This window comes from Dipodomys ordii, unplaced genomic scaffold (assembly GCF_000151885.1).
Source record: "Dipodomys ordii isolate 6190 unplaced genomic scaffold, Dord_2.0 Scaffold56, whole genome shotgun sequence".
In the NCBI taxonomy this organism is placed as follows: Eukaryota; Metazoa; Chordata; class Mammalia; order Rodentia; family Heteromyidae; genus Dipodomys; species Dipodomys ordii.
The window spans coordinates 8,365,419-8,384,839 of NW_012267272.1; the positions used below are offsets into that span (position 1 = coordinate 8,365,419).

Consider the following 19,421-nt stretch of genomic DNA (forward strand, 5'->3'; position numbering starts at 1 on the left):
TTGTATAAGGCATAAATTTCTGCTGTGAAATACCTAGGGTGATTACTACTAATTTATTAGAACTCTGCTTGCACTGCAGGTAATCTTTTTATATAACACTCTTGGGCAGTCAGTAGGTAGAGATGAATTGCTATTTTTAGCTAATTTTTTTCCTTCATGTGATGAACCTCTCTGGCCAGCATCACTTTGAACTGTGAGATGGTGAAATTATTTACCCACTATGGAGTTGCCATAGTGTTATTGTCTTTATAACTACACCATGTATATGTGTATGTGTATGTGTGTGACATTTGTAGGATATGAATGAACCTTCGAGCTTCGTGAACGGGGCAGTTGCTCCTGGCTGCAGGGATACAACTCTGAACCGGCCTCCCTACATGCCACGTAAGGACCTGGGGCCTCCTTAATCAGCCAAGACATGGCTAGACAAATTCTGCCTAACCCCAACCTGCAGATGATTAGCTTGACCACTAAGGGCCAGTCCTTAAAGAACTCTGGTTTACTGGGGGCCAGTATATAACACAGACAGGGCTTTCATTCATGGGATGTGTTCAGTTTATTAGAGAATTTCTGGAATTAGGCCAAAAAGCTCTTTATTATATATAGTAGTTGTCCAAACGGGTTTCAATTCCAGAGGTGCAATGCATCATGGTCAATGTCACCCTTCTGTAGTTCTCCCCTAGTTCTGTCCATACCATCCCTGGCCTCAAGTTACATAGTTCAGCTTCTGGATAGTGTATGTGGACTATAATGGCTGTATTTTCTGTATCTCTAAATGATTTTCATAGCTAGAGTTCTTAGTTTCTCAGTAATTTATCCACAGGAATGTCCTTTGCCATCAGTGGGTATGATGAAGCTGATTTCCTTGTCATTAGAACTTTGGACTATGTAGTTACCCTTGTGCTTGTACGTCTCCATTTCAGTTATTTTCCTTGACTTGTGCAAAATTTTATGAACTTTGCATTATTTCCAAATCTTAACTTTCTAAAATGTAAGATATAGATAACCCTTTATAGTCTGTTGAGATTTTTGTAAGAATTACAAATATTGTAACCCTAGCTACCCAAGATGTTGAGATCTGAGGATAGTTGTTGAAATCCAACCTGGGCAGGAAACTACATGAGACTCTTATCACCAATAAACTACACGAAGAGCCAGAAGTGGAGCTGTTGCACAAGTGGTAGAACACTAGCCTTAAGCAAAAGAAGCTGAGGGCTAGGGCCTAGGACCAGAATTCAAGCCACAGGAATTGCCTTCCCTTTCCTTTCCAAAATCCTGTATCAGGACCTGCTCTATAGTAAATGTGTGAAAAGTCTCTGTTGTTTCTGACATCTGTACTTTTTCCAGTCACGTTGATATGGAAAATACCTGCAGCGCTAGCACAACTCACCAAGTGCACTGTGCTGTGACTGTGAGGCAGAGGCCATTCAGAAGTGAAGTTAGCCTTAAGGTACATTAAGACATTTTCGTGTTTGAAGATATCAGCTCTGTGTTTCCTCCCCATACTACTTAGATTTGGCAGGCAGGGACAGAGGCCTGAGCAGCAAGACCCTGTGCATGGAGAGCGAGCAGATCCTCCCAGACGGCTCGCGGGTGCGGCACTACGACGTCCACAGCCTGTATGGCTGGTCCCAGACCAGACCCACCTACGAGTGAGTTGTGTCTCCCTTCTCCAGCTGGGCCCGAGGATAGAAACAGTGATGGGGACAGCTTCCCTACTTAACCTTGCAAATCCCATTCTAAGAGCCCACCAGAGATGAATGCCATCAATGTAGTAATTTTTGTTCTTTCAATAAATAATACATGACCGAGGAATGAGGTGCATGTGTTAAAAAGGCATGCTTGCATCAGTGAAGGACTGACAGTCCTGATGATGGATTGATGTATGCACAGTGATACACCAATTATTATTTAATATACATGGTGGTACATGTAGATATTAGTTATGTAATTATATTCAACGTGTTACTCACCTTAGTGTGAACACAGGAATTTGATGGGTTAGACAATAATGTTTCACTTCAATAGCTAATTATCTCTATTTATTTCATATTATAGGCTAGGGATTTTTTCCAGCTCAGTAATACCAATTGCCCTATGGAAAAGATTAGAAGGAAATTTGGTTTATTCTGTGACTGACTGGTGGAATACCATGGAGGTCTCAAAGACAAGATCCGGGAGGGGGTGGCTCAAGCTTCTAGTAAGAGAAACAGAATCCTTGACTCCTCCATAAGAAACGAATTTTAGGACCTGTCAGGCCTGCTTTACTTAAGATCATTACATGTAGAGAAGTATACACGTAACTGGTATAGTGTGGGTGTGAAAAGTCATTTTTCTAACTACAATGAGTCAGAGGTAGGCTTTGGCATTATACTTATTGATTCAAATCTTTGTTGCTGTAATTTTTATTGGTGCCTTAGTTATTGAGTTCTTATTTCCCTTTTACCCCAGGATTCTAACTTGAGGATGCTGTTGTTAGATTCTTATCTGACAATTCCTGTCTTTAGGCTGTGGGTCTTCAAACAGGAAAAGAGATTCAAACTACAGAGTGCGCACTGCACTCATGAACTGCTGCTCTGCAGGAACTAGCTGGGTGTTGATAGTAGCACTGCAGTAGGCTTTCTATGGGGTATGCACCCTAATAGGTCTGGAAACAGTTCACTATTAGGTTTCTGTCTTGAGGAAAAAGTGTAGAGATGTGGGGGTTCACATTTCTCTGAAGTCTCTGGGGTCAGAGCTTTATGTTCAGTAAAAAGGACAGAAAGGCCAAGTCTAATCCTTGCAATCCTTTCCACTTTCTATTGTGGAATCCCTCCATCAGCCAGTCTCATTTTCTCGATTGGCATGGAAGACTGAGTGTTGTGTCAATACAGGGTGGCTTTGTCTTTTACACCATGGCAGTGGTTTATTGCATGATGAACTTTTCATGAAACACTGAAATGGCAGTCTTCTCTGAATATCTCCCTCAACCAGAGGGAGACACATGCTCTCCATTTAGACAGCAGCATTGCTTTGATCCAAGTTCCCAGGACAGGAGTGAGGAAAGAGGCTGCAGGTGCTCTGAAGCCTGCTCCGGCCTCAGTTCTCCCCTTGCTTCCTCCAACCAGGGCCATGCAGGAGGTGACAGGGCAGAGAAGCATCGTCATCACCCGCTCCACATTCCCTTCTTCTGGACGCTGGGCAGGACACTGGCTGGGAGACAACACCGCTGCCTGGGACCAGCTGAAGAAATCTATCATTGGTGTGTGGCTTTGCTCCCAGGGCTCTGCCCTCCCCAGGGCAGGGGTTAGGAGCCTGGTGAGGGAGGAGGAGGAGGAGGCAGGTCAGGAGAGCCTGGCCTGACCCAGCTGTGCTTCTCCTTGCAGGCATGATGGAGTTCAGCCTCTTTGGCATGTCCTATGTAAGTGACCTTGGCTCCTCTTGATGGACACGGAGATGGCACATCTCTGAGAACTGTGCAGGAGGCTCGTTGTGTTGTTCTTGTTTCAGACAGGGGCAGACATCTGTGGGTTCTTTCAAGATGCGGAGTATGAGATGTGTGCTCGCTGGATGCAGCTGGGGGCCTTCTACCCCTTCTCCAGGAACCACAACACCATCGGGACCAGGGTAGGAATGTGCTCCCCACTTTCATGATTAGGGTCACCTGGAACATTCCCTAGACTTCTAGCCACAATTTATGCCCTTTGAAAACTTGTTTGAACTTTTTTAAATCAGCAAAGCTTTCCTCAATGAACCGTGTTTCTCAGTGCTATAGGAATGATGGTTTTTGTTTAGATCAACATAGCCTGAGTGGGGGGAAAATGGTTTTAGGGTAAATTTCACCAGCTTTGTGCAGAGATCTTTGATGACATTTCCTAGGTTATTGCAATGCTCTCAGAAGGAGTAACATCCATTTCTCCATTTATCTTTAGCTAATGTAAAGGTAAACTTGGTCAGTGATTCATACCAAAGTAATCTATCTTTGTGACAGCCTTTTGTCCCTTATCACACCCCTTGGCTAAGTTCATTTTATTTGCTTTGGTCTTTTTAAATGAATTTTATTAGTATTATACGTAATTGTACAAAGGAATTACCATTCAACATGCCAGTTTGCAAGTACAATACATCTTGATCAATATCATTCTTTTATCCCTTTTATTATTCCCTCCCTCTGCCCCAAATTATCCTCCCCTCAATTTTCCTCCTTTCATAGACTAGGCTTTGAATCTTATATCTGCACTTTCTCCATGACCCGCAGGGTCAGTTCTGAAAAGAGTTTCCCCCATTCTTTAGAGACAAGACCCTGTGTCCTGGGATGCTGCCTTTGTGGATATTTCCAGGAGTGTCATAGAGACCAGATACACCCTGCTTCCATATCTCTACACGTTGATGCACAAGGCCAACACGGAGGGCGTCACTGTGGTGCGGCCTCTCCTCCATGAGTGAGTTTCTAGAGGGAATCCTTCTGAGCACTGGGCAATGCCTGTCATTCTGTAAGGTGGTACTTGCTGCAATCCATTTCTCAAATGAGGAAATGTGATTTCTTTTTAAATCCTTCAATCAGAAACCATACTACCTTTGGCATTAGTAGACTCAGGAATGGTCACGGATGATAGGCTGTTTGTTGAGTATAAAAATGTTGAAACTAAAGGAAAACATAATTTCTTTCTTTCATATTTGGTCTTACAAAGACATCCCTAATGGTTATGGCAGCTGGTTATGTGGGCCCAGGCCAAGTGTGCTCAGGTGATGGAAGAGCGCGTTCCAGGGGAGACGAGAGGGCTGGGGGCCCCTTGTATCGACAATGTGCCATGGTGAGGAACTGTGGTGTTTCCCAGAAGGAAACATATCTACAGCATTGCTGAAGTTTGGGGTCATGACCTGTGAATATTGGAGATTATCTCTTCTTTATTAAAGGCAGTAATGTGTAAGATATCCACTGGGTTTCTGAGTTGGTATATTCTTGAGTTGTTCTCAGGGGCTTGGGCAGTGCCCTTAGGGGTGACTATCTGTGACACTTCATTTCCCCTTCCAGGTTTGTGTCTGACCGGGAGACCTGGGCTATTGACAGTCAGTTCCTGCTGGGCGCAGCCTTCCTGGTCAGCCCTGTCCTGGAGCCTGTGAGTGTGGAGGCCCGGGATGGGTGGAGGCTCCCAGCTGTGAGGCTGGGTGACAGGGGGAGGAGAGGCTGTCCCCTGTGTTGGGTGTTCCTGAGACACAATTTCTTATTGTGTCTCTTTTCTTTTCTTTATCTCTCTTCTTTCTTTTGGAGCAGCAGAAATTATTCTGAGATGATTTTTTTAAGTTGGCATAAGGGGTAGATTCACAGAAGAACAAATATGACCTCATATGTTTGAAGACTGTCCCTAGATATTACAAATGGGAGTAACAGAGTCAGGTGGTGGCAATAGCATAAGAATTATTTACATGGCAGTGTCACAGTTAACGACAAGCTTAAAGCTCCTAGGAGAACATCTGTCAAGGATGGTGTCATATGGGGCTTTGGCCATCCCTCCTTTCCTTCTGTGATAGGGCTAGCAAGCAGAAAAAAAGCCATTTCTTTTCTTTGTCTGTGATCAGTTAGTCTTCTGATTAAAATGTCTTAATAGTTGGAATACTTCAGCAAGATTTCCTTTAATTCAGACTCAGCTTGTCCTTTTAGAGAGAGGATGAGTAATTCTGAAGGAAATGCTGATTTTCCCCACCCCTACACCCTGTATTACAAAGGGCTTTATTAAACCATCTTGTGTTGGGCAGACGATTTCATGTTTGACATGGGGGAAGGAAAGGAGTCTTCCCCAACCTTCCTGATCTCAGGAGACCTGCAGCCTTGGTTCCACCTCCGTCACTGCTCTGGTGGCCCTTCTGTTTGCAGATTGCTTGAACTGTCCTGGGCAACATCGCCCAAGCCCATCTTATATTTGTGTTTCATTTCAGAATGCCAGAAATGTGACAGCTTATTTCCCTAATGCCCACTGGTATGACTTCTACACGGTAAGCTTTGTTAAATTTTATAAAGCCTGGGGAAATAGTATATTATAAGGTCTGGATCTCAAATCTGAAATGGTCTCATTATGTACTGGACAAATCCTTTCCATATAGTATTTGAATTTTTCTCAGGTTAATAAAGAAATGCCTTGAAGTGACATCTAAAGAATCTTACCACATGCCTTACTTCTAAGTGTGCATGTGTGCACGTGTGTGTGTGTGTGTGTATGTATTTATTTTCTCCATGTGTTGTCAATCTGTAAAATGTTAACACAGATAATCCAGATCTTACTAAGTTGTGGTAGAAACTAGAGTGTTTTTTACAGTATTGCAGTTGGACCCTGTGTCTGTCATTACTCATATAAGTGGCTTAGCTGGTGCTTTCCTATTGAGCCATTTTCCAGTTCTACATTATACTTGTCTTTTGAGATGGAGTATCACAGACTTATTTTGTGTAGGCTGCCATTGAACAGTGATCTTTGCCACACAGCCTCCTGAATAACTAGGATTAGAGGCATGAGCCAAGGGCCTGACAAAACCATCAAAAATTATAAATGCTTGACTGTCCTAAGTGGTTAAATATGGAGGCCTGTCATTGACTAAAATATAAACCATTGTAACATTGCTGCCCAAATATTTTCTATGTTAAGATGTTCTATGTTGAAGAGCATAAGGCAGTATATAAAGCTTGGATTCACACACCTGAACATAGTATGAGTGTTTAAATGAGAAAACCACATGAGCTCTCCGTTGTGTGCTTGGAGCCGTGGGAGCCCTGAAGACCCTCTGGGGGAACAGGGTCCTAGGAATCCACTCAGGGTGGTCTCTCGAGGAACAGGTGAAACAGTTTTCAGAAATAATCCAAAGGACTATATAAGCAGAGCCCTATACTGCCTTTGGAGGAGACAAGATCAGCAAAGAGGAAATACAGCAGGAGGACAAGAATGACAGACTGTGCTCATGATGCTCATCTAAGTTGATTTGCAGTGGTGTTGGGAGAGACCCAGGAAGAACATTTGCTTCTGTTCTCTGCTGTGGGTGTCATCCCCACACCCCACCTTCTCATTGTGGGTTTCCTTAGGGAGTCATAAGGTTTCACAGCTAGCCTCAAGGCTCCTAGGGCAGAGAAAGTTTCTTCAGTGTCCTTCCTAGGTATTTAACAGGACACTTACAAGCCAAATGCTGTTTTGCACTAAGAGGTCTAAAAATGCAAGGTTGTAGTCGCAGGTCTGTGCTAGACAGTGAGGGACAGGTAGCAAGGCCAGAGAGCAGCTGAGATGTCAGGTACCTGCGCTGCTCAGGTTAGGTCTGTCACCTCTCACTCACCAGCCATCCCTTCCTCCTCCGGCCCACAGGGTGCACAAATCAATGCAAGCAGCGCGTGGAAGGTCCTGCCAGCACCTCTGGACCACATCAATCTTCATGTGCGTGGGGGCCACATCCTGCCCTGGCAGGAGCCTGCACTGAACACCCACCTCAGGTGAGTGGGGGGACCGGGCTCTGCTTTGCATGCTGGTTGCTCACTTAGTTGCAGGGAGAGACCTCAATCCCCTAGACTCCGCTCTCAAGGCCCAAAGCAATATTATTGAACACATGATCTTTTGTTTGTTTTGTTTTAGTCTTCTTTCATCTTTGTATCTGAACAATTGCCATGTATTTTAGATGTGAATTTAATGATTGATCTAAGAAGTGTCATTTGAATCAAAATTCAACAGACAGGCACTCATGTTCAGGGTGCTTCAGAAGTCTATCTGAATCATACTTGTCCCAAAACATAGGATCAAACCTTTGTTTATGCTATATGGCAGTTTTCATATTGCATTGATAATCCTCTTATAAATGATGTGTAATGACTGATCTAGGCCTTCATAATAATTAGCAATTAATGAGATCAAATGAATACTTGTTCTGTGTCTGAATTTTGCCAGCAATGGCCATTTTATATGGAGACTTTTTCTTTAATAACAACAAAAAACATTTGCTTCAGAATCTGTAATGTCTCCATGTCAAAGATGAGCAAATAAAGGCTCTCCAAGGCTTGGTGTCTTACTGTTCTATGGCTATAAGAAGATGAACATATCTAGGCTCCATGTCTGACTGATACCATTCCTTATAATGTAGACCCTCAGTTACTTGACTTCAGAGAGATATCTGCAAATAGAACTCTATTGTATGCATGAAGTCTTTTTTCTCTCCATTCATCTGCTGCTGCTGACTTAGGCAGAGTCTGTAGCTGGACATGTGAATAGTACTGGCCTAACCATGGCTGTGCTGCTGTCTCTATAGTCAGCTGACCTGTGCTTTCAGGTGTGCACCAGACCAGGCATGGCTCAATCCAATTGGATTTCATTCATTTTGATTTTTGTTGATTTTATTTTTTGTAAAGGAGTGAACCCTGGTGCATTTTCAGTGATCCAAGTTACACTCCAATTCCCTCCAAAAAAGTCTCCACTCTTCCAGTAGTAGGAATACTTCCGTTTCTTTCTTCCAGTTATTTAAATTATATTCATGCATTTTCTCCATACTTCAATTTCTCTTCTTAATATTGCTAAAAATGTCAGTGATAGTTGTTACACGCTATGCTTACAAATGTCACTTGTGGTCCTTTGGGCAACACAAATCGGTTGTGACTTCTTTGTGTGACTTTCCTTCATCTTGCCTTATTATCTGGAATAACTGATGAACTTTTGTTTCCAATATGATGTTAAGGACTTAAATGTGGGTCTTCTTCCTTTAGAGATGACCTGTTTGAGTCGTGTCTTGTACTTTCTACTCCCAATTATAATGTCAGTTATTAGGATGTGCTGTCTTCCCATCAAAACCATATATGCAATCACATAAAGCAAATTACTATGATATAGTTTTGTATAACTGTGTTGCAGTCTACGTGAATTTGTTCCTGGGATCAGTTGCTACTGCTGTGGACGTCATCCCTAAATCGAGCTGGCTGCGCCATTATTGTTTAGGATTTTCATATCCTCTTGTAGTCCATGTCCTAAATCAGCGGTAGGGAATCTGTGACCCACAGAGTCATATGGAACATCATGGGACAGACACATATGCCCCTTATATGTTTCCTGTCAGGGGCTCATGGCCATTTACCTATATTGATAAATTTGTATCATCTGATAGTGATGTCATAAATCTTTAAATGACCTTTGACATTTAAGCATGTGTATGTTTGTGGACATAGCTTTTACTGTAACTACAGTGGTGATTTATTTTGGAGGGGGGTTAATATTCTGATATTGATTTTTACTGTCGTGATTCTGGTGCTCATGTTCTTGCTGCCTGTGTGGATACTCATTCTCACATATTGGATTGTGTTTTGTCCTGTGACATTATTCAATAAGAGACACTGGTCTTTGTCCCTAAAGTAAAGCAATACCTTATGCTGGCGCTATCTTTCCCAAATGAAATTTGAAGGAAACCTAAGGCAGTGTTTTTTGCTGCCATCTTAGTGTCTCTCACATGAATCTTGTCTCCTGCAGCCGCCAGAACGCTCTTGGTCTTATCATTGCCCTGGATGGGAACAATGAAGCCAGAGGCGAACTTTTCTGGGATGATGGGCAGTCAAAGGGTGAGTGTTGTTATGGGCGCATTGCCTATTTCAAACCTGCATCGTTGGCCCTTCCTTCCTGCTGGCTAATCAGCCGTTGGAGAAATCTCTGCAGGTGCAGTGGTCAGTTCTTGATAGAAGAGTTTGCTCTCTAGTTGTAGTGTTGAAGAAGTAATAGACGGACTTAGAATTCTGCACCAACTTGGATCTGTCATAGGCACTCCTTTCACTGATCCGTAAATATCTTCCCCAAGAAAGCTAGGAGCAAATGGGCAGCATATGAAGGCATCGGAAGCATCCCCATCTGAGTGAGCCAGTGAGGATGCACATTCTTCCTGGTGTGCATCTGGCCATGGTTCTGCACATGTTCTTGCCCTGTCACAGTAACAGTTCCTGTGGCTCTGCCTTGGTTGGCAGTCGAATCTTACGGGACATAATCTTGAAAGTATTTCAAGTACATAACGATGGGAGAAGGGAAATGGTAGATTGTCCTTGGATATTCTTTCTATATTGGTATTTATTTCAAGATGGGACTTTCTTAAAAAGCTTGTTATTTTATTTTAAATTATTTAATTGACATAAATTGAACATAGTCAAAGGGAATAACCTATACACATACATTGTATTATGATTTCTCATGATCAAAGTAGTTAACATATACACTTATTAACATCTCTCTATGTCTCCCAACCCCTGCCCCAGGCCACCATTGTTCTATCCTCTTAACTTATTTAAGTTGAATGGTTTTTTTAGGTTGTGTTATAAATGAGATCATAAGGTACATTTTTCAATGTCTCTCTTATTTCCCTTGTAGAACATGTTCCAGTTCCAACTCAGGCGAATGCCGTGTGTGTGTGTGTGTGTGTGTGAGTGTTTGTGTTTGTGCACGGGCTTGTACTAGAACTTTAACTCAGGGTATGGGAGCTGTCCTTTGCCTTTCTTTAAAAATGTTATCGTAAAGGTGATGTATGGACGGGTCACAGTTACAAAAGTCAGTACTGAGTACTTTCTTTTTTAACTGTACATAAGTCAGTATTGAGTACATTTCTTTTTTAACCACCCCTATGTCATTTTCTTTCAATGTTTTTCCTCTCCACCTTCCTTCCCCCCAAGTTTTCAGTTCATTTCCAACATAGTGTCTAGTGAGTATCATTCCTGAATTGGTTCTCCCTTTTCCCCACCCTTTCTGTGCTTCCTGTTTGCCTCCAAATCAGGTAAATTGATATATAAGACAAACGGCACAGAAATAAAAAAACAGAAACAATAGGAAATAAACCAAATCAAAATGAAAAGAAAAACTGACAATGGTACAATTTTAAGTATCTCTTGTTTCTACTTCTTGGAGTTCATTTCCACAATCATCATTTTTTAGGATCATATGCACAGAGCAATTGAGCCTTTGCGATCCTCTCCTAACAATATCCTCCTTTGTTCTCCTTATGTGACTACTGTTCAATTAATCCTATCCATGTGTAATTATTTGTCTTTTGCTATCCATTTGGTTTACTTGTAGATTTATGAGCTCATTCTAATTATTACAAATTAGGGCAACCATGCAGCCTATATTTCTTTGGATCCTGCTTTCTCAGTTTAGTATAACTTTTTCCAAGTCTTTCAGTTTCTTTATCAATGGGGCAATGGCATTCTTTCTGATGTAAACATAGATTTCCAGTGTTTATACATACCATATTTTCCTGCTCCATTCAGCGACTGAGGAGCTTCTGGGTTAGTGCTCTGCCACTTGAGCCACAGCTCCACTTTTGGCTTTTTCTGGTTAATTGGAGCTAAGAGTCTTATGCACTTCCCTGTTTCAATTGGTTGTGAAGTTCAATATTCAGATCCCAGCCTCCTGAGCAGCTAGGATTACAGGAGTGAGACATTTGTGCCTGGCTAGGATTTCCACCTTTCTTATGGACAAAATAGTCCATCGGGTACTTGTGCCGCACATTCCTTATCCATTGATACTTCGGAGGTCTCTATCTTTATATTCTTACAAGAAGTGAGCTACAGATGTTGGAGTAAGGGCTGATAACAAACCTCCTAGAGGAATATGTAGAGCAACAGTTCTTTGATGTTGGCCCTGCTTGTAATTTTTTATCTTGGATTTGACACAAAAAGTAGTTAACAATGGGGCTTAGAAGGTGGCTCAGTGGTAGAGCGCTTGCCTTGCATGCATGAGGTCCTTGGTTCAATTCCTCAGCACCACATTAAGCAAAAAAGCCAGAAGTGGTACAGTGGCCCAAGTGTTAGAGTGCTAGCCTTGAACTGAAAAGCTGATGGACAGTGCCCAGGTCCAGAGTTTAGGCCCCACGACTGACCAAAAACCAACAAATAAAAACAAACGAATTAACAAAGGTAAAAATTCATAAACTAGCACTTCGTCAAATTAGAAATTTTCTGCACATCATAATATATTCAGTGAAGTACTGTGTTAACCATAGCATGGGATAAAATATGTATAAATTACATACCTAATAGGAGACTTATTAAAAATGCATAAAGAGCTTTTGTAACTCTATATTGTGTGACTATATAATCTGGTTTAAAATTAGGCAAAAGGTGTAAATAGGCTTTTTCCAAAGACAAAACTTGCTAATGGGTATATGAAACTGTCTGGGACACCACAAATCAGCAGAATTATTCAAATTTAAAAATTACAATAGCATGTCACATCACATCCGTTAGGATGGTTGTTATCAAGAGACAGGAGGCAGCAAAGGAGGGAGAGTGTGTGGAGTAAATGGAACTACATTCAGATGCTGTGGTAGGTAGTAAATTGGCACAGCCATTGTGGAAAACAGTGCAGAGCTTTCCTGAAATACTGAAATAGTCTTTGTGTATCAAATGCAAACAACACACCCTATAAGTCTCCAATCTCCTGTTCTTTGGAGCATTTTTCAAATAACAGCACATGTTAGTGTCCACTGGCAGATGAGGGAACAAAGAAGTGGAGGTAGGAAGATGCAATTGAATATTTTCAGTCATTTAAGAGGAAGGATATTCTGCTACTTGTGACATCAAGTAGCTCTAAGAAGAAGCAAGTGAAACTCAGCTTCCTATGTTGGCAGGCCAGTCTGACTTGTCTTTTTATTATTTTCAGATACTGTGGCCAATGATGTTTACATTTTATGTGAGTTTACGGCCAGCCAGGTGAGTAGCCCATTTTCAGGAACCTTGGGTGTTAGGATTTAGCACTTCCTGTAATTATGTTTCTAATTTCATTTGCATAAATGACTATAGGTGAGCATATTTCCATTTATGATGTAATTTTCAATAATTTTCTTGTCACTGTTATCCAAAGGAGGCAATAATATGGACAAATAAAAACAGACGATGTGTGATTCAGTTCTGTTCGCTATTTTTAATTTATTTTCCTCAGAGGTTTATTAAAATAAGTTCTCTGTCACTGTGCACATATTGATAGAGAGTACAGGAGCATCAGAGCCTGAGGAGTATGTGGTCTCTGGTGAAGTGTTGGAGAGACAAGAGAATATGAATACTGGAGATCCAATTTCATGCCTAATTATGCTTCACTGTTTTGCAGACCCACCTGGATGTGGCTATTTCCAAAGCAACCTACAAAGACCCCAATAACTTAGCATTCGAGCAGATTAAAATCTTTGGGACTCAGGCACTGAGCAACATCACAGTGAAACAGAATGGTGTCCTTGCTCCCATGTCTCCTAAAGCCACTTATGATCCTAACCTGAGGGTAAGACTCATGTGGTTGGGTAGTTTTTCAAGAATTCTTCCAGGCATCCTAGTGTCCTCTGGAGAGTGCTATTTAAAGAGTCGTAGAGTGTAATAGTGGTGGCATGTATCTGTAATGCCACCTAGTGGGGTGGTGAAGGAAGAGGGATGGAGAGTGGAGATCATGTAGGGCAAAATTCATGAGACCATATATCAAAAACAAATAAAAGGAAAAACAGAAGAGGAAATTCAACAATGCTCGATAAGAAATGTACTCATTACCTTGCCCATGTAATTGTAACCCCTCTGTATGGTATTTTCACAATAAAAAAAAAGAAAAACAAGGGAAAAAAATTCTGCTGCTTGTCACATCAAAGTACCTTTGGGATAGAAATGTTTATATAGCACAAGCACAGGCCCTGAATTCCTTTCCTATCACCTCAAAAAAGAGAGAAAATGATAGAAGGTAAAAAATACAGATGATATTTAAACAAATGTGTGGATTCAATTAAAAATATTTTCCCATTTTAAACAATAGTGGGAGATTGAGTAATGACACAGATGTTAGAAATTGGAGGAAATATAAAGAGTTTTTTTTTCAAATTCAATGTTTTTGCAGTTTATGAATCTGAAATCTGAATTATTCATATAATTTGTTTAAATACTCCATAGAAAAAGAGAAATAGGAAGGGAATTGCAAAAAGACTATATAATTCTTTTTGCTGTCTTTCTACTATTTCAGATGATTGGAGAAAACTGATTTGTGGAGAAAGGGACAAGAGTAGTAGAAACATGTAGAGAAAAAGAACAGAGTCAATCTGAAAAAATATAAAGAAGCAGGAGAAAAGTCAGGAAGGTAGACAAAGGGACAATTAAAAAGTTTATTTGGACTTTCTATGTGCACAATGTAATGTACAATGTGTGGAGTACTGATATTAGCCTGTTGCTACCCCATACTGAATAGTCGCCCTGTATTGACTGACCACTCTGCCTGAATGTTTTGGAATATTTCCTGCACATTGTTGAGGGTCTGGTCTCATTGTAAGGACTCACATGCTGGAAGGCCTGTGTCCCATGCACATATTTCCATGTGGCTTCTCCATTTCCACAGGTCGCTGTGATCACAGGCATCCGTCTGGTCCTGGGAGAAGCATACACAGTAGAGTGGGACATCGGCATAAAGGACCAGGAGAAGATAGACTGTTATCCCGATGAGCATGGAGCTACTGAGGCCAGCTGCATGGCCCGAGGCTGCGTCTGGGAGGTAACTGCACTGACAACGTGACCCTTCCCTGACAGCTCTGCACCTCACCTGTAACGCATGAGCAAACACCAGTACCTCAGTATCCACTTAGAATCCATGTGAAGAAAGGGCTCCCCAAGACACCTCATCCAGATGTGAAGACAGGAAGAGAAAAGAGTGGGGCATTTTACATAAACATTTTCTTAATATAGAAATGTAAATTCTTGGCACTATCTAAAGGAAACAAGGTCCAGGAATGATGGGATGGCCTTTCCTAGCCCTTGCTACTTGATACCGGTAGGCCCACATGCTGATGCACACTCTTGACTGTCCTTCTCAGGCATCCAGTATCCCTGGGGTCCCACACTGCTACTTTGTGAACGATCTGTATTCAGTCAGCAATGTGCAGTATAACTCCCATGGGGCCACAGCTGACATCTCCTTGAAGTCTTCTCCTTATGTCACTGCCTTCCCCTCCACACCTGTGAGCCCCCTGCGCCTGCTCGTGACCTACCACAAGAATGAAATGCTGCAGTTCAAGGTAAGCATAGTTACATCTGAGAGAACACCCAATGGTCTTCCTTTCCTGTCTCTATGTAGTCAGTAATTTGTCATCCTAATATAAGCTAACTCTGTAAAGTTCCATGCAACAAAAGAGTCAACCATTCTGTTAATATGAAGAGCAATGAGAAGCCCTTGGAAGAGCAGCACCGGTTTCCTAAAGTGAATTAAGAATAGGATAGTCTTATGGAATCAGATATCAAAGAAGTGGGGAGAGAAGGAGGTAGGCTACTTGGTAGGTTGATGGAGTGAAGGATAGAGGTCATGTAGGTACAGGAAAGGAGGTGGAGAAGAATGGACTTGTTTTGGGCTGAGAAGATCTGGAGACTAATCACATAGGATAAGAAGGAAAATTGAAGAGCGAGGGCTGTTTGTCTCTGTTTCTCATCTGTGTGAATGGTGGGGACGTCAACTAAGTGGAGAAACTGGATAGTATGCGATGGGAATGCATGGAACTTATCAGTTGGGTAAACAGGGTCTGGATTGGAGTTTTCCTTGACATTCCACTCAAGCTCAGTGCTGTTTTCCCTTCCATGGTGTCATTACCCTTAGCACCAGGACTGGGCTAGCTTTGTTGTGACATTTTCTCTGTTATTCTCCAGAACAAGGGATTTGTCCACTTCTTGTGCTTCTCACTTAACACCATGCCAGTAGACAGTAAGCCCTGCAATGTTTGCTGAGAGAATAAATGAAAGAGTATAACAGTATAAACTTGCCTATAAGGTTCTTAACAATTATATCCAGGACAATGATGAGTTCTTTTCCACCTTTCAATGCTATGCTTTTATTTGGTGTCAACTTAGCAGGTGGGATATACCTAATACATGAAATGAATCAAGTTACTTAGATTTCCAGCCTTAAGTCCAGTGTACTCACTAGTTAACCACACAACTATATATATATACATACATATATACATATATATATATGTATGCACACTTACATTTGTACCTTTCTCAACCCTCTTAAGCACTGTACATCATTGTATTGATAAATGCATTGCTAGAATGACTTGATATCTGTACTTTGTTAATGACTACATAGCTCTTTATGCTAAGATTCTATTTCTCCCATGCAATTAATTTTCTCTCAGATATTGTGGCTGGTATCACCTTTCCTATAATCTTACAATACTTCTTTGTAGTTGACCATTAGTCCACCTTACTGAAGGGATGTAATCATATTTCATTCTCTGGAGGGAATGAATAACCTTGGTCTACTATGTTTACACCAGTAGCACCTAATGCAGCACCAAAAGAGATATAGGGAATACATTTATATGTTATTATCAGCATAGACAACTATGATGAACTTAATTATAAAAAGTTCATGTTTCTGATTTTTCTTTCCAATTCTGTAAAAGTTTCACAGACACTCATATGCACACATATGGAATAATAAGGAATACATTGATAACTTCCCCACTGGCTTTTGAATGCCTTTCATGCAAGTACCAAAGTCAAAGTAACTGTGTTACTGTAATAAGGCTCTTCATATATGAGATCTGATAGGCTCAATTCAAAGTTTTGGATTTAAAGTTGTTCTTTAAGAGCTTAAAGAAAAGATATAGCATCTCTGTTTGCTCCAATGCTGACAAAGCTCTGCTATGGTATACATTTCAAGATCTAATTTTGCATAAAATTTTGAATTCACAGATAACACTCATGCTTCTTTTTGGTTTGTATTGCATTGTCTTAGCACACTTACATATTGTGAACTGGAGAACTTGCTTAATTTTCCCATCAGCTTGAATAGCTATACTTTCTTGTGATTAAAAAGATTGTAATTCGTATTTCATGGCTATTTTGAGTTACATGATACAATATTATTACGTGTGATTTCCCTATGTCTGATACAACAGCAGAATGTATGTACCCTCTCTGCATGATCTGCTAAAATCACTTTCCTCTGACTTAGATTTATGATCCCAGCAACAGCCGTTATGAAGTCCCAGTCCCTCTGAACATCCCCAGCACTCCATCCAGCTCTTCTGAGGCCCGACTCTATGAGGTTCTCATTAAGGAGAATCCATTTGGGATTGAAATTCGCCGCAAGAGTACAGGCACTGTCATGTAAGTGGCCCTGGTTGGATTGGGGACTGGAGGTTACATGAACATCCCTGCCAGGGCCTCCGTGGTTGGAGATGCACTGTGTGAGAGATTACCCCTGTGCATGCCAGACCCACCGCTAAGCTATGCCCTTTAGGTGTGTTTTTGGGCAATCTTTGTACTTAGAACCTACTCAGGCAGTTCTGGTAACTAGGAATTCCTTCAACAAATATTTATGGATGCCTGCTGTGGATTGGGTGCTGTTTAAGGTACTGTGGGTATAGTCAGAAGAGATGTCTCTCCTCATGAAAAAGGTAGTTTAAATTATATAAGAGAAGCAAAGATGTTAAGGTGATGTGTAGTGTTAGGGGAAAGAGTAGAGTAAGAGTTTCTCTGTGTGTGTGTGTGTGTTTGTGTGTGCACGTGTGCGTGTGCTTGGGGAACTGTTTAAACACTGTGATGGAAAAAGAATATTTGAGAATTGATCCTCCATCCTAACTCTTGATATCGTCTTCATTAGGAGAAGCAATTTATATATTCATATGTATATGTATGCATTTATATGTATATCCCTGTGTGTGAATGTGGGGGGTATGAGAAAGAGAGAGAGACAGTAAAAGACAAAGACAGAGAGACAGAGACTGAGATTCATGGACAGTTTTCGCCATAACTGTGGAAGCAAAACAAGTCCCAGTTTGTCCCTGCTGAGTCACAACTTACAGAAAAGATGACACAAAAGCCAAGAAGTATGCATGTGTCTCCTGGGGGTTGGCCCATCCTCACTCCCACATGCAATTTGCTGGAGGAAACTCATTCTTAGGGCCCCACTTACATCAGAATGAGAGAACATGGATTAGAACTTGGATGAAAAGTGACCATCCATTTGAGCTTGTGGGGATGGGGGAAGAGCATTGGTGATAGAATAAGCAAGTAGTAAGTAAGTAAGCTCTTGCAGGCAGAAGCTTGGCACTGTACTATTCCTTTGTGTGCAAAATGGAGCTGGGGTCTCAGTGTGAGGGTGCAAAATAGGACGGAGGTATCAGTGAGGCCTCTCCTCAGTGACAGCCTTGCAGGCATTAAAAGCTGTTTCCATGAAAATCACTGAAGAAGGAAGTACAGGAAAAGTAAGGTGCCTTTAGAAACCTCATTGTGGACCTACGTCAGATGTTGGGTTTCTGGGAGATGGGGAAGAACTTAGGTGGCATAGCTTGAGAAGTCAGCTGCCGGAAGTCCAGGGGAGCTCACTTCCTTGTCCACCTTGGTCTTTGCCTTGCAGCTGGGACTCTCAGGTCCTGGGCTTCACCTTCAATGACATGTTCATCCGCATCTCCACCCGCCTCCCCTCCCAGTACATCTATGGCTTTGGGGAAACGGAGCACACGGCCTATAGGAGAGACTTGAACTGGCACACGTGGGGCATGTTCTCCAGAGACGAACCCCCGGGGGTAAGGACAGAGCATTTGCAGAGTCTACACTCACTTTGCTGCACCCACACTGCATGCCTGTGAAGCCCTATGGGTACCTCTGTGCTTCCTCTTCCCTGACTGCAGTGAATCATCCCCTTCTGCTTCTGTCCTGGGGACCATTCCTCCAGCTCCTTTGCCCTCATGTGTTGAAGTTAGTTGCAGGAGAATGTAGGCCCGTGAGTTTTTGTTGACGTTCCTTCTCAGATGCAATGTCTTCTCACTCTACCCACTTCTCCCCATGACTCTCAGTACAAGAAGAATTCCTATGGCGTCCACCCGTACTACCTGGGCCTGGAGGAGGACGGCAGTGCCCACGGAGTGCTCCTGCTCAACAGCAATGCCATGGGTAGGCTCACGCTGCTTCTTCCCCTGATCTAAGAGCTAGTTATACTTGAATTGTTTTGGGATAATATTTTGTGACCCAGTGGCAATGAAATCAACATTATCATGATGGGAGAGTTTTTTTCTGTTTATCCTTTTGTTTGGGACCCTAACATTGAAAGGATTCAATGATACACTTAGTTTTGTAATAGTCACATAGGAAGAGATAGCAAAACCAATAGAGGTTATAAACCAAGAGTCCATTACACCTTGAAAGTCACCCGAGGAGCTCGGTGTACAATTTGAATGAATTTGCCATTATTGTTGGAGCACTTTCTGGTTATGATGGTCTGAAGGAAATTTGCCTTTACATTGGAGAGGAATAAAATTAAGAGTTAGAAAAACCATGTATGTAAAATGAATGAAACCTGACACAATGCATACCTGAGTGAGTTGTGTTTTATTCATGATTTTTACAATATACCTGATTGTACAAGGTGTTCTCATTTGGGGATGCTGTGTGAAATAGACATGGAAACACAACATAATCTTTAAAGTTTCTGAAG

At 41.7% G+C, this 19,421-nt stretch overlaps 1 protein-coding gene across 1 annotated transcript in view; it reads left to right on the forward strand.

The window, feature by feature from the left end:
- The window catches only part of Mgam (maltase-glucoamylase), a 131,250-nt gene that overhangs the window by 89,918 nt on the left and 21,911 nt on the right, over positions 1-19,421 (forward strand). The window contains exons 46-52 of the mRNA XM_013021693.1: positions 12,627-12,676; positions 13,071-13,238; positions 14,328-14,480; positions 14,800-15,000; positions 16,938-17,092; positions 18,345-18,513; positions 18,784-18,880. Coding sequence (XP_012877147.1) covers positions 12,627-12,676; positions 13,071-13,238; positions 14,328-14,480; positions 14,800-15,000; positions 16,938-17,092; positions 18,345-18,513; positions 18,784-18,880 — 993 coding nt within the window. The remainder of the gene's footprint in view (positions 1-12,626; positions 12,677-13,070; positions 13,239-14,327; positions 14,481-14,799; positions 15,001-16,937; positions 17,093-18,344; positions 18,514-18,783; positions 18,881-19,421) is intronic.